Source organism: Mesoplodon bidens (assembly GCF_964165515.1).
Source record: "Mesoplodon bidens genome assembly, chromosome: X".
Classification (NCBI taxonomy): domain Eukaryota; kingdom Metazoa; phylum Chordata; class Mammalia; order Artiodactyla; family Ziphiidae; genus Mesoplodon; species Mesoplodon bidens.
The window spans coordinates 99199857-99215038 of record NC_138163.1 but is presented as its reverse complement, the minus strand read 5'-3'; the positions used below and the strand labels follow the sequence as shown (position 1 = coordinate 99215038).

General features: G+C 39.5%; 2 protein-coding genes and 1 long non-coding RNA gene across 6 annotated transcripts in view; 2 read left to right on the top strand and 1 right to left on the bottom strand.

Moving 5' to 3' along the window:
* LOC308609188 (KRAB domain-containing protein 4-like) overlaps positions 1 to 2389 on the top strand; it is a 27139-nt gene extending 24750 nt beyond the window's left edge. For all 3 annotated transcript variants that reach the window (XM_081222755.1, XM_081222757.1, XM_081222756.1), the window contains one exon: positions 1612 to 2389. In XM_081222755.1, coding sequence (XP_081078881.1) covers positions 1612 to 2117 — 506 coding nt within the window. In that variant the 3' untranslated portion in view covers positions 2118 to 2389. The remainder of the gene's footprint in view (positions 1 to 1611) is intronic.
* The window catches only part of LOC308609189 (zinc finger protein 268-like), an 18952-nt gene extending 3770 nt beyond the window's left edge, over positions 1 to 15182 (bottom strand). Inside the window, exons 1-5 of one of the 2 annotated variants that reach the window (XM_081222760.1) lie at positions 14170 to 15182; positions 13538 to 13581; positions 7137 to 7263; positions 6720 to 6818; positions 5409 to 5534 (exon numbers count right to left, since the gene is read on the bottom strand). In XM_081222760.1, the coding sequence (XP_081078886.1) occupies positions 5409 to 5534; positions 6720 to 6818; positions 7137 to 7263; positions 13538 to 13581; positions 14170 to 14212 (439 nt within the window). In that variant the 5' untranslated portion in view covers positions 14213 to 15182. Of the gene's footprint in view, positions 1 to 5408; positions 5535 to 6719; positions 6819 to 7136; positions 7264 to 13537; positions 14061 to 14169 lie in introns of those variants that run through there. The other variant, XM_081222759.1, reaches the window with a different exon arrangement.
* On the top strand, positions 2701 to 4667 carry LOC308609190. The gene is made up of 2 exons (XR_014014275.1): positions 2701 to 3489; positions 3728 to 4667. It is a non-coding gene; the product is annotated as an uncharacterized lncRNA (long non-coding RNA).

The following is a 15182-nucleotide window of genomic DNA, read 5'->3' as shown; positions in this document are numbered from 1 at the left end:
TGGCCGTCTGTATGTCTTCTTTGGAGAAATGTCTATTTAGGTCTTCTGCCCATTTTTTTTATTAGGCCGTTTGTTTTTTTGTTATTGAGTTGTATGAGCTCTTTGTATATTTTGGAAATTAAGCCCTTGTTAGTCACGTCATTTGGAAATACTTTCTCCCATTTTGTAGGTTGTCTTTTCATTTTGTTTATGGTTTCCTTTGCTGTGCAAAAGCTTATGTTTGATTAGGTTCCATTTGTTTACTTCTGCTTTCTATTGCCTTGGTAGACTGACCTAAGAAAACATTGGTAGGATTTATGTCAGAGAATGTTCTCTTCTAGGAGTTTTATGGTGTCATGTCTTATATTTAAGTCTTTAAGCCATTTTGAGTTTATTTTTGTGTGTGGTGTGAGGGTATGTTCTAACTTCATTGATTTATATGCAGCTGTCCAACTTTGCCAAAGCACCTTGCTGAAGAGACTGTCTTTTCTCCATTGTATATTCTTGCCTGCTTTGTCAAAAATTAATTGACTGTAGGTGTGTGAGTTTATTTCTGGGCTCTCTACTCTGTCCCATTGATTCATATATCTGCTTTTGTGCCAATATCATGCTGTTTTGATTACTGTGGCTTTGTAGTATTGTCTGAAGTCTGGGAGGGTTTTGCCTCCTACTTTGTTCTTTTTCCTCAGGATTGCTTTGGCAATTCTGGGTCTTTTATGGTTCCATATACATTTTAGAATTATTTGTTCTAGTTCTGTGAAAAATGTCATGGGTAATTTGATAGGGATCGCATTAAATCTATAGGTTGATTTGGGTAGTATGGCCATTTTAACAATTCTTCCAATCCAAGACAATGGGATATTTTTTCTTCAAATCCTCTTCAGTTTCCTTTATCAATGTTTTATAGTTCTCAGCATATAAGTCTTTCACCTCTTTGGTCAAGTTTATTCCTAAGTATTTCATTTTTTTGATGTGATTTTAAAAGGGGTTGTTTATTTACTTTCCCTTTCTGATATTTCACTGTTAGCGTAAAGAAATGTAACTGATTTCTGGATGTTAATCTTGTATCCTGCTACCGTGCTGAATTTGTCAGTTCTAGTAGTTTTTGTGTGGAGTCTTTAGGGATTTCTATATATAGTATCATATCAGGCTTTTGATTTCTTATATATAATATCCTTCTTTCCAATTTCCTTGACCAGTGGGGAGTCTTTCTAGTTCCTGTTTAACACGCATGGATGCCCTTGTGGCTCCTACTTTAAGTGCAGATTATATTCTAGTTTCCTGAACATTTGTGCCCTGTGGTCTGGATTCCCCTGCAAGTCTTCAACCTTCAGTTTCTGTTCACCCCATTACTTTAAACTCTCACTTCAGTTTTGACACCTAAAAACTTTCTTTTCTTGGTTTTGAGCTTGACTGGGTATTAAATTATTTTCTGTTAAATATGGGCCAGCATTTCTTTGTATTTACAGTTGAGGGAGGTGGTGGTGGTGGAGCATAGGGAGGGTTCATCCACATCAGCTCAGGTCCATTAATAGGAGTTCACAGCAGGGCATTTATGAATTAATTTTATGCCATAACATTATAGTAGAAATATTTATAAGTTTGATGATTCATTGCATTTTTTTTCCCTAGAATTCTGGCAAGTTGATGACCCAATAGATAATCACAAGGAAAGCCAAGACAAACCTCTGTGGCAAGCTGCATCCATTGATAAGGAAACACTGAAGGATGGAAGTGGCCAAAAATTCAGAACATACAGAAAAATCATTTATCCAAGCACAAACTTTGTTTCTGTAAGACAAAGACTCCCTAACTATGATTCATGGGGAAAGTGTTCAAAACATAATTTAAATTTTCTTAGTCAAAGTAGAAGCTATGTAAGAAAGAAAGATGATGAATGTAAGGCATATTGGAAATTATGCTTCCATTCTAATCTTGATAAAGCTCAACCTGGAGAGAAATTCTTTGAGCCTAATGAACATGGAAAAGCCCTCCACCATAAGCAAGCCCTTAATAAAAGTCCAAGAATTCAAATTGGGGAGAAATTCTATAAATGTTCTAAATGTGGAAAAGTGTTTATCCAGAAAGCAAACCTTGTTGTTACATCAGAGAACTCACACTGGAGAGAAACCTTATGAATGCTATGAATGTGCAAAAACCTCCAGCCAGAAGTCAACCATCATTGCACACCAGAGAACTCATACAGGGGAGAAGCCATATGAATGCAGTGAACATGGGAAAACATTTATCCAGAAGTGAACTCTGATTAAACATCAGTGAACTCATACAGGAGAGAAACCATCTGTATGTGGTGAATGTGCAAAAGCTTTTAAGAGTTCATATCACCTTATTAGACATGAAAAAACACACATTAGACAAGCATTTTATGAAGCTATTAAATGTGGTAAGTCCAGCCTTACACATCAAAGGACTCATACAGGTGAGAAACCTGAGTGCAATAAACATGGGAAAGCCTTTGATGAGACACCCACCCCCATTAAACATCAAGGAACTCATACAAAAGAGAAACCTTATGAGTGCAGTAAATGCGGAAAAGGCTTCAGGGGAAAGTCACACCTTTCTGTTCATCAGAGAGTTCATACAGGAGATAAACCCTATGAATGCAGCATATGTGGGAAGACTTTCAGTGGAAAATCACACCTCTCTGTCCATCATAGAACTCATACAGGAGAGAAACCTTATGAATGAAGAAGATGTGGGAAAGCATTTGGTGAGAAGTCAACCCTTATTGTACATCAGAGAACTCATACAGGAGAAAAACCCTATATATGCAATGAATGTGGGAAAGCCTTCAGTGAAAAGTCACCACTGACTAAACATCAGAGAATTCATACAGGAGAGAGACCCTATGAATGCAGTGACTGTAGGAAAGCATTCAGTAGGAAGTCAACTCTCATTAAACATCAGAGAATTCATACAGGAGAAAAACCCTATGAATGTAGTGAATGTGGCAAAGCCTTCAGTGTGAAATCAACTCTCATTGTACATCACAGAACTCATACAGGAGAGAAACCTTATGAATGCAAAGAATGTGGCAAAGCCTTCAGTAGGAAGTCAACTCTCATTAAACATCAGAAAAGTCATACAGGAGAGAAAACCTATTAATATACTTTACTGTGAGATAATTTCACTAGTTATACCTCATTATATTATATACCAATTCATCCTGGGGAGTAACCTTATAAATATCAAAAAATGTCAAAAACTCTTCATATACTTAATGTTCATTTAACTTAATAAAAGGCACAGAAGTATAATTCCAGAAGCATATAATAAATGTGATCAATTTTTCACCCAGAATTCTTACACAAGTGGAGAACTGTATACCAGAGAATTCAAAAGTGGCAAAACTGAATAAATTGATCTGGAAAAGACTTTAGAAAGAATTTAAATGTCCTTGCCTATCAGAGTGTTTATGCTGAGGAAAAACAAAGAACTTAATGAGTTTAGAAAACTGTGTTAGAAATTATGAGAGAAATACGTTCTATAGTCTATACCACACATTTTTTTTTTTTTTTTTTTTTTTTTTTTTTTTTTTGCGGTATGTGGGCCTCTCACTGTTGTGGCCTCTCCCGTTGCGGAGCACAGGCTCCGGACGCCCAGGCCCAGCGGCCATGGCTCACAGGGCCAGCCGCTCTGCGGCATGTGGGATCTTCCCAGACCGGGGCACGAACCTGCTTCCCCTGCATCGGCAGGCGGATTCTCAACCACTGCGCCACCAGGGAAGCCCTATACCACACATTTTGTGTGAAAGGTGCAGAGGCTGCAAACAAGCACTCAATCATTAAGATATGTTCACTGTGGAGTAGAGGATGACATTTTTGAAAGAAAAATATAAAGCAAAAATTGTTAATCCTAGCTAGGGCAAACTCCCAGTTTACTTCTTAAACAAAATAGAAAAATTGCTTCCTTAAGTGGTGTGACGGAGGATGAGTCATCATGATCCCTGAAACAAAGGAGCTCAAACAGGAGATCTTACACATATTTATCAACACTTTCAGTGAAAAAATGCAAACCCCTTACAGAAAAGGCATATATTAAGCTTTGACACACCTCACTTAGGAACAGTGCTTACAACTTAATATTTAAGGGTAATCATTTTATGGTTACATTTATGCCTCATTTTATTGGTCAATAAAAGGTCTTTAATTTTCAGCTTATCTCCCTTAACACAATACTATTTAAAATAGAAAAAAAACTGAATTGAATATCCAATAGTCAATTGATTAAAAACTGACATATCAATAAGATAGAATAGTATGCACTAATTAAAAATTTTCTCATGTTTGAGGATTTGGGGAAATGTTCATGGTAATTGGCTAAGTGAAAAAACATAAAACAATGTACCACATAATTTACATTATTAAAAAAATACGTCAAGGATGGATAATGCACCATTATATCAGTGACTCTGGCTGACAGAAAAGTAGCAGTTTATGCTGAGTAAAATCATTTGCACATATATATGTATACAAATATATTTGTTTTATATTTGTATCTGTTTTAGGTATGTGTGTATAGGTAGACACAGAACAAAAAGCTCAGAAGGAAATACAACAAATTATTAAGCAGATTATCCAGATTACCACTTGGGTGGTAGGATTATTAATTTTTTAATTTTTTAAATGTCATCTGCAGAAACTACCAATAAAATGATCTTGTGCATACTTGATTCTGTCTTCGAATCCATTTTCCCATTCAGCTTTGTCTTTAATATGTGACACCATTCTCTTCTTAAAATGACCCTATTTTCATATATGTCTGTATATTCCCTATTCCTTTTCCATGTGGTTGTCTGAGTGTATGGTTTTGAGTATATGTTTTGCATCTTAAAAATGGGTATCCTGTGATTGTAATATCTGTATGTGATTTTTTTGGATAAAAATAAGTTATCTCCATAGTTCTTTACTCTGTAACCACTGAACACTGTTACATAAATTATCAGCTAACAAACTTTACAGGTGAGGAGAGAGGTAGTAAATGGTCCAACTGCTAAGTATATGAATTCCAGTTATACACTAGGAGACTGAGGAAATCACCACTGGGTGGGTCTGCATGTGCAGTGGGCCACTGTGAATCAGGTTTAAGCCAGGACTCAATGTAACACCTGTACCCAGTAAGCCCCCACTCTTAACAGGAGGGCCATGGTGATGCTTTGCATGTCTGGGTATTAATGTCAACTCAGAAAGTTGTGTCCAATAGTCCTAAAAATATTCCCTTTTCCCCAGTGACTATAGTCACCCAGATAAATGGCCATAGGTTTCTTCGGGAAGGGACTAAGTTATGTATTTTATGTTTGCTACAATGTTGTAGGGTTCTTCCTATGAGGGACATGGGTACCTCTCTAGACAATTGGTTCCAGATCTAAAATTTAGCTCAGGTCTGGGAACTCAGCAAGGGACTCTCACTTTTTAATGAAGCATTTGCCCTCAGACTCCTCTCTTTGAATCTTGCCTTTTTTTTTCTTCTTTTTTCGCCGTACCACCTGGCTTGCAGGATCTTAGTTCTCCAACCAGGGATCGAACTCGAGCCCCCTGCAATGGAAGTGCGGAGTCCAGTGGTTAGTCCCTGGTTAGGCCAGGGAATTCCCAAATCTTGCCTTTTTCTGATTGTAATATTAAACAGCAATTCTGTTGGCGCCCATCAGTCTTACTCCTAGGGATGCCAGGCTCATCACAGACTCATTACAGCCAAGGAAAGAATTAATGAGCTTGAGAGAAAGTGTTTAGGCTTGTACCATTCAATATGATGTTGGCGTTTTATAGATGCCCTTTAACAGACTGAGGAAGTTCCTTTCTATTCCTAGTTTATTAAGGGTTTTTTTTTATCATGAACATATATTAATTTTGCCACATTATTTTCCTGTAACCACTGAGATGATAATATGTTTTTGCCTTTATTCTGTTAATATATTTAATTAAATTGAATTCTGAATGTTAACCTTGCATTCATTTTCAAATATTATTGGATTCCATTTGCTAAATATTTTGTTAAGGGTTTGTACATCAATATTCATGAGATTTATTGGTCTGTACTTTTCTTTCCCTTTAATTTCTTGGTCAGGTGTCAGGGTAATGCTGGTCTAAAAAACTTGCTGGGAGTTATTTCCTCCTTATTTTTCTAAAGGGTTTGTATAGGATTGATATTATATCATTATAAATATTGGAGGACAATCTCCATGAGACCATTCTCACTTGCCTGGTAGAGCTGAAGATCACTAGCAAAGATTTTTGTCCATCCCAACTCCAGTAAACCAGGTAGGATAATTTCCCTGAGGTTAAAGACTCTGCATTTCAGACTTCGAGGGCCCACAGTATGCCAAGTAAAGAGGAAACATCACCCCTCCATCTGCTTGTCTTCTGATGAACACGCAAATGCCCAAGGGATGGGGAAAGTCCCAACAGCTTCCAGAAAGGAGAGGGAGGAGGAAGGAGACAAGGCTGGGCACGTCTCCCTAGCCACCCAGAAGCTGGAAGGTGGAGACGGGATCTACAGAACAGCAGTGGCTGCCTCTGTCTGAACCCCAAGAACAAGGGGCTGCAGAGGGCCAGCAGGTGGGGCATCATGTGGATATCACAGCAGCTCGTTCCATCAGACCCGAATTGTGTCCCCAAGTCGGGGGTTTCTGAGAAGAACTCCTGGGCGTACCCCCGAGGCCAAGCTCTCCCTGACCCACCAGGTCCCCTTGCCCTGGCCCAACTGGCCTGACATGGGCTCACCTGGACACCTCCGTGTTGGGCTTTCTCCAGCTGCCATCCTGGCCTCCTCTTCTCCTTGTCCCAACCTGAAGATCCCACCTGGTTGGGCCATGAGGAATCCTGTTAAGGGGAAATGACAGAGGACTTTGTTATTGACACATGAGGCATTCCGGAACCGAGGCCCATCCTCGCAGGGCAGAGATGGTCTGGCCTCAGTGACTGCCCCGTGAGCCCAGCTAGTGGGCCCTCGGTGCAGACCATCCACAGAGAATGTGGGAGCACGGACATCCCGTGCAAGGTGCAAACGCCATTATGAATTCTTGACCGTGAGCCTGAGGCCCGATTCATTCAGGGCCCAGACGCCCCTGAGCTGCAGCAGCCGAGAGAGAGGGAGACATGAGGGGGTGTGTTCCAGTCACCCTGTGGAGGGTCCCTCACCCACGGAGACCAGGTGGCTGTAGTTCTCCAGCATGACATCCCTGCAGAGGTTCTTCTGAGTGGCGTCCAGCTGCTGCCACTCCTCCAGGGTGAAGTCCACAAACACGTCCCTGAAGGTCAAGGTTCCCTGCAACAGCACACTCCTCTTTAGCCCAGTGATTGGCTTGCGGACGGAGACAGTATGTTACATCAAGTGCCCACTCTGTGCCCATCCTATGTCCTTCACACGTAGAAAGATTTCAGTCCTCCCCCCCACCCAGGAGAACCCTGACAGATGAGGACAGGAAGGCTCACAGAGTGTGAGGTCACCTGCCCAGGGTCACACAGGTAGGAATTAAGGATTAAAGTCCATTCAGTCGGGTTTCCACATGCACTTTTTAGACACTGCATTGCCTTTCTCTACATAATTGTTCTTATGCTGTTCACCATCCACAATTTGACATAGTATAGTATATAGGGTGCTTATGTAACTAAAATTATTTTAAACTCTATGGGGAAAGAGATCGAGTGTTAGAAATATTTTACACTGGAAATTCATTCTTCCAACACATATTTATTGACTGGAGACCAAGCTGATAAGTTCTAAGGATGTAAAGGTTAATAAAAACAAACACCTCCTGAACTGAAGGAGCTACATACAGTCTAGTAGAGGGAGAAAAACAACACTTACAAACTCATACATGAAAGGGGGGAGGAAAGGAAGGAGGCAATGGCAGAGGTAGGGCTGGGAACCCAGAAGAGGGAGAAGTCAGTTCTGCTTAGGGCTGACAGAGAAGGCTTTGAAGGGGCTGTAGATCTAGAACAAACAGTTCGAAACACAGCTACTCAATCATGACCAACAGTGCTGATTATCCAATCAATCATGAGTCAAAGAACAGGACTAAATCTGGCCTGGTCAGCACATTGAGGTAAAAAAGGAAAGGTCTGTACTTGATCTTATCACCACCAAATAAGAATTTACTTCTCTAAGTGCCTGGATTCCTATCAGAGAGCAATAATCCACCTATTTACATTCTGGATCCCATCCTGTCCCACCCACACTTGGTGGCCTTAAATTCAAGGAGACATTTTGCACCCACAAGGCCCCCATGGGCCATATGTGGCACCAGTTTACTCAGCTTTGCAGAGGGAGACAGGACACAGTGGGCCAAAGGGCAGTGGCACCAGCAAGAGGAGTTCTCAGTACAATCCAGTAGCTCAACCTGCCCCTGCCCGCCTGAGGTGCCCGGGAACAGGGACACACTGGCAAGTGCAGGCAGTATCTGGCTTAGAAGCCGGAAGCTGCTCCATGTACCAGTATCTCTTGTAACAGGCCCCTGAGCACATCTTCCAAGGTCCTGGCAAAGGACATGCCCAGTTATGAGAGTTACACTGGACTGAGGAAAACCCAAATTGGTGGCTTCCTATTAGCTATTTTCAGTTATTCACAATCCTCCCAGTCCAGGTGCAGTTTGTTTACCAATCAAGAGTCATTGTGGCTTTTACATCCGGGAAGCTTCGAGTTTAGGTAAAGGAAGCTGAACTAATTGTTCCAGTGGATGATGGAAAACGTAACAAGATATCAAGAAATCCAAAGCGATATGAGTGAAGTCTTATTTAGCATCCTGCAGTACACTGCCAAACGTGATCTTAAATCTCAAGTGTGGTATTTAAATGGAGAAAAAATGAGTGCTTCCTTGCTATATAAATAAAATGCTTGATTTGTACAGATTAAAAAGAAAAGAGTCATTTTGATCCTAAGTAACAACGCCTGGTAATACAGCTGTCATTCCACCATTATTGGGTTTCCAGGGACACAAAGCTAAAACCAGTTTAACTCAAGGTCAGATTTCTCTAATGAGGAGGAAGAATTTTATTCATGCTATACTTAGTGTTATGCTTCAGTAATGACAACGAAGAAAGCTAAAAACCACTAACAGATCCTACATACACAGGGTCAGAATTTGGTTCAGAATGAAAGTATCTCAAATCGCTGTAGAAAAGAAGTCATTAGCAAAATCTGGCTAGGTATTTATGCAGGGAAAAAGCATACCATGAAGCTGCATTAGCTATCTATCTCACTCCGAACTCCAAAATAAATTACAGATATGTCAGAGATTTAAATGTGTGCAGGATGACCATAAAATTACTAGTTGAAAGTTTTTATAATTCTAGAGTGGCGAAAGTCTTTCTAAGCCATCCCCAAATTCAGAAGACATATAGCTAAAGACTGGCAAACTTGATTACCTAGACATTAGAAATTTCTAAATAGCAGAAAGAAAATAATTTTTTAAATTCTCAAACATCAGTATCAAAGTGGTAAAAATATTTGTAAGCTACATAACAATGATCTAATTTCCTTTATACACTAAAATTCTAACAAATCTTTAAGGGACCACAACCTAATACAGTATAACTGGAGGAATGTGAAATAAATTTATAATAGTATACCATTTATCACCCTTCAGATTCTTTTTCTTATTGAGATATAATTAACATATAACATTGTGTAAGTTTAAGATGTACAATGTGTTGATTTGATAAATTTATATTTTGCAATATGATTACCACCAGTCCGGTAGCATTAGCTAACACCTCTATCATGTCACACAATTATCATTTCTTTTTTGTAGTGAGAACAATTAAGATCTAGTCTCTCGGCAACTTTGAAGTTTATAATACAGTACTGTTGACTATAATCACTATGCTGGGCATTAGATCTCCAGGACTTATTTATACCCTTCAGCTTCTTAAACATTAAACAGGTTGATAATACCTACTGCAGTCAAGTGTGTAGAAAAACACCAAAGAAGTTATAAACTATTTATTGCCTTCGGCGGGAGGGCGTGGAGCAACAGGTTAATATACATCAAAATGTATGTTGCAAATACTCTTTAATGCAGCAGTGCGCTTTCTAGGATTGTTACCCTAGACATTTTGATGTCAGTTAAGAAAAGACAACTCAATAGAATAGACAAAAGATTCATAGCAACAAAAATATAAGCATAAACATACAAATAGATTATAAACCTCATTAAAGTTCAAATACATGCTAATTAAACAGTAAGATACTGTCTTTTACCTATAAGGTTTGTAAACATTCAAAAGATAGAGAAGAGCCACTGTTCATGAGTGGCTCACTGTTCATGAGCCACTGTTCCTCATATAGGAACATGAGTACTCTCATAGAAGGCTGGTTGACAGGTAGTTTGGCAGTACCTATTACATTTTTTTCTCATATTTTAACCAGGACTCTATCCTACTGAAATATTTATATGGCCATAAGGATGGTCAAGGCAGCATTATTTGTATTAGCAAAAAATAAGGGGGGATGATCCTCAATGTCCTGTGTTCCTGGGAATCTAATAATGGTGGCATGACAGCTATATCACCAGGCAACATTGCTTCTGATAAGAATGAACCCTGATAGTCAACAAGCTGCATCTGGACTGGTGGATGACAGAGTCGTTAAATAAATTGTTATGGCTATACTCTAAAACAGCCATTATAAAAATTGGCTGACATGAAAGGATATCTGATATATTTTTGTTAAATGAAAAAAAGCAGAGTATGCATAGTAGGAGCATATTTTCATTAAAAACCAGTGCAAAAATTTTGGGTTTTTTTGTACACACACACACACACACACACACACACACACACTTCTACCTGGAAGGCAAACAGTTAGTAGAAGGGCCAAGACTGGTTTCATTTGTTGGAATGCAACAGAAAAGGAGGAATAAAAATGAGCCATAAGGAAAAGGTAAACATCTTCCCTTATGGCATCACCCCTTTTTTTTTTTTTGGATTGCCTGTACTATCTTTCTATTTTTCTATCACATTTTTGGTCTTTTTTGTATCATCAGTTTGCATTTTCTGTATATAAATCCTCTGTGTATCATATGCACTGCCTTTCAGCCTCAAATGTCTTTTGACTGTACAGATTTTAACATTTTAATGCAGTCTAATCTGACAGTCTTTCTCTGTATGGTTTCTGGGTTTTGTATTTCATTAAAAATATTTCTTGCATTGAGCAAGGTTACAGAAATATCCTCTTAAATTTTCACCTAGTTTCTCAAATATATATGTAGTTCTTTAATCAATCTGGCATTTTAGTTTCATATGATGTAGAAGAGTCTAGCTTTGTTTCCATCCAGATGGAAACTCAGTTGTGCCACCATCATTCATTAACCACTCCTTTTCCCATAATTGAAATGACATTTTTATAATCTTGACTCACAAAAGCCTTTTGAAGCAATACATGAAATCTGGAAGCCACTAAAGATTGTGAAATTAGACCACATTTTAAAAATTTAAGTGTCTACTCTCCAAGATACGTAAACCCAGTCAAATGAGAAACCATGAAAAAATATTTACAACATACATTATAGAGGTCTAATTTACTTATTACGTTAACATAAAGAGCTAGCAATCTGCAATCAAAGTAATTCCACACCCAAGAGAAAAATGGGCAAACAACTTAGAATAATCATCTGAAAGGAAAAAGTGCAAATGGCATTTAAAAATATGAACAGACACTCAATTCAAGAAATGCAAATTAAAATGCACCACTCTTTTTTCCCCTCACAATGGCAAAAATCACTGTGATTGCCTGTTTATGGGCAAAGGCATCATACTGCTGCTAGGAGTACAAACTGCTACATGCTATTTGGAGGGCAATTTGACAGTCTTAAATCAAAATTCAAAATGTGTGTAGCCACTGACCTAGAAATGTCACTTCTAGAAAGACATACTCACATGCATACAACTGGAATGTACATGGATATTCACTGCTATGTTGTTTATGGTAGCAAAAGCCTAGAAATATCCTAAATATACATCACTAGGAGAAAGGTAAATAATAAATGGCATTTCCATCCAGTAGAATATCAAGTGGCTATTTTTGTAAATAAGGTAGACCACTGGTGTGAAACCTTGTGTAATTTTGTCCGCCAGGAGACATTTGGCAAATGTCGAGAGACATTTGTCAAAACTGGGGGAGTGAGTGCTACTGGCATCTAGCAGATAGAGGCCAGGGATGCTGCTATACATGCTAAAATGCACAGGACCATCCCAAACAACAAAGAATAATCTGGCCCCAAATGGCAAGAGTGCCACAGTTCAGAATCCCTGGGATAAGCTATGTACAACTGCAATGGAATGATCATTAAGACAAGGACCAGAATGTGCTTTAATTTGCAAAAAAAAATTTTTTTAAGAGATTCATATATCTAGATAGAGATGCATACATTATCTCTGGAAGAATGTATGAAACACTGAAGAAGGAGACACGGGGACAGAGTGAGAGGGAGAATTATTTTTTACCTTTTCTTGAACAAAGCTTTTGCTTGAAATTTTTACCCTGTGCATGCATTACTTTAAAATATGTGTAATTCAATGTATTACCGTTCTATGCAGAATATTTTAAAATTTGGGGCATTCATATTCTTAAGGAAAGCTGGTCTATAATTTTCTTTTTTGTAGTATCTTCATCAAATTTAAGTGGCTTCATAAAATGAATTGGGTGCCTTTTCATCTTACATTTAAATTTGTACTCCCAAATCCTTCATAATCACTACTTTCATTAATTTTCAAAGACCAGATAATTTCTGTGATCCAATTTTCCAGGATTTTATTCAGCAATCTGATTTCCATGTGAACCCTCCACAACACGTATACTACTGAGCTTATAGATACATAGAAAGCTGTTCGTGAGGCACTGTTTATAATAGTAAAAAAATGAATAAAAACCCCAATATCTACGAATAGAGCAATAGTTACATGATACATCCATACCACGAAATACGAACTGAAATAATCTTTATGTATTGATGAGAAACAACATCCAGGATATAATCATGTGGGGAAAGCAACATGGGTATGGGAATGTGATAGCATTTGTGCAAAAACATGTTACACATACGTCTATTTTCACTTAATTACACTGATGTAAATGCATCTACAGCGCCTTATCACCAAAATGTTAAAAGAGGGCATCTCTGAGGAAGAATGAGGTACTGGGGGGAGAAGAAATACGGATGATTGGGCTACTATCTTTATATGCATTTTAAAACATTAAGCATCGATTTACTTTCATTATTTTCCCTAATTAAAAACAAAAATGTGAACTGGAAGAAAGGTAAGTCTATGTATGTAAACAATCTTCTCTAAGAAGGAAAAGAGGAAAAGATGAAGTGCAGTTCCAAAAGGGAAGTAGTTGAGAGGCATCTTTCATTCTAAACCCCCCCCCCTTTTTTTTGGTGGGGAAGAGAAGGATTGGAGAAAACTGAGGTGGTTGACAGGTTGAATAGAAAACAGCCAGAGCTAAGTGGACTAATAGATTTTTCCAGGTTGCAATATAATTTCCTAATTGCTGCCTCAAATTCACTGGAAACAAAGTAGGGGGTAAATTAGGAACTCACCTGGGACACGGCCATCTGGCTCTGCCCTGACAAAGGGTGGAGATCTATGAAGGCAGAATTAGGAGGGTCGCGATCAGTGCACACAGCCATGAGACCACCATCAGCAGCTTAATAACAATCACTCTTGCCCGGGGATGATCTGGACACGTGGCCTGGTAGCTCCAGCCTGTTCCCCTGGGACACGGCTAAGAACCTGTGGGTTTCCCACGTGAATTTATTTTCTCTTCCTGGACAGATTTATGACTTGTGATTAAAGACATCTCCTCGGAAGCCATTAACAACCTGACATCTCCTTTCTCTCAGGAATTCTGTGCCTGGAAATTTATCATAAAAAGGCAGTCATAAATAAGCACAGGCTACAAGGATGTTAACTGTAGGTGTTTCCACCACTCAACAATTTGGAAGCAACTAAACCTCCAGCAAAGGGGACTCAGATCAAAACTTAGACACACAACATGGGAAATACCACGTGGGCTTTAAAAATGCAATGCAATCCCGTTCTCATTTCTTAACATATTTAAAAGTAGGTTACCAGAAAGCAAGTGCAGTGCGATCTCCTTTGTTAAGCAATATGTATTTATTGAGGAAGAGCAGTCCAGAAGAGCATTTATGAAAACGTTGACACTGCTTACTTTCCAGTGGTGATTCCACCTTTCCTCTTTTATTTACTTGCATTTTTTCATTTTTCCCAATATCATTTACTAGTAAAATAAAAAGGAGAAATGATTACAAGTCACCTATTATCACACTGAGCCCTGGAGGTGATAGACCCTGAGCAAAGTCTGGAGGACAGGGACAGCTTGCTGTGGTTTGGAGGAAGGAGACAAACCAGAGCTGAGCGCAGGGCAGAAGGGAGGGGCGAGGAGGGAGGGAAGGAGTGGGGAGAGGGAGGTTAAGGGCCAGGCATTGGTCAGGTCCACATGGAGCTGGAAACCACTGACCTTGGGCCAGGCTCCTTCCGCCCTTCAGTGGGCCACCGCCACTCTGTTCCCGCCCCAATACTTCCTTATTTCCCATTATGTCCATTTGATCGCCATGCTCTTCCTTATTTGGCGGTGTTCAAAACGCAGTTTCAGCAAGGAGCTTCTGTTAACCATTGCTACTGTAGCAATCCCTGCCTTAGGATCAGGACAGCAGGGTTCAGCAAGATGCAGCTTGATGAGTCACTTCCCAGACCCAGTTACTAGCATCAAAATGAGAGGCAGCAAAGCTAGGTGATGGCCTACCCAGAGACCACGCTGAAAGGTCACAGACACACAGAATCCAAAGACACCTCTTTGGTCATCTAGTCAGGGTAGAGGAGAGTCAACATTTCTGCTACAGGTAAGTGGGTTGTTTATACAACGGGACTGACTCAAATGCAAAAATAGCCCAGGGGACTTCCCTGGCCAAACAGTGGGTAAGACTCTGTGCTTCCACCGCAGGGGGCGCAGGTTCGATCCCCGGTTGGGGAACTAAGATCCCGCATGCCGCGCGGGGTGGCCAAAAACAGAAAACAAACAAACAAAACAAAAATAGCCCATGGCACAAGAGGGAAGTATATGGTGTGTGCACAAATGTGTCAGGAGTGGAGAAAGTCCTGTGAGGCAGGGGGTCAATCTTTCCAGCCTGATCCTGCCTTTGCAGGCACTACAGCAGGGCAGCA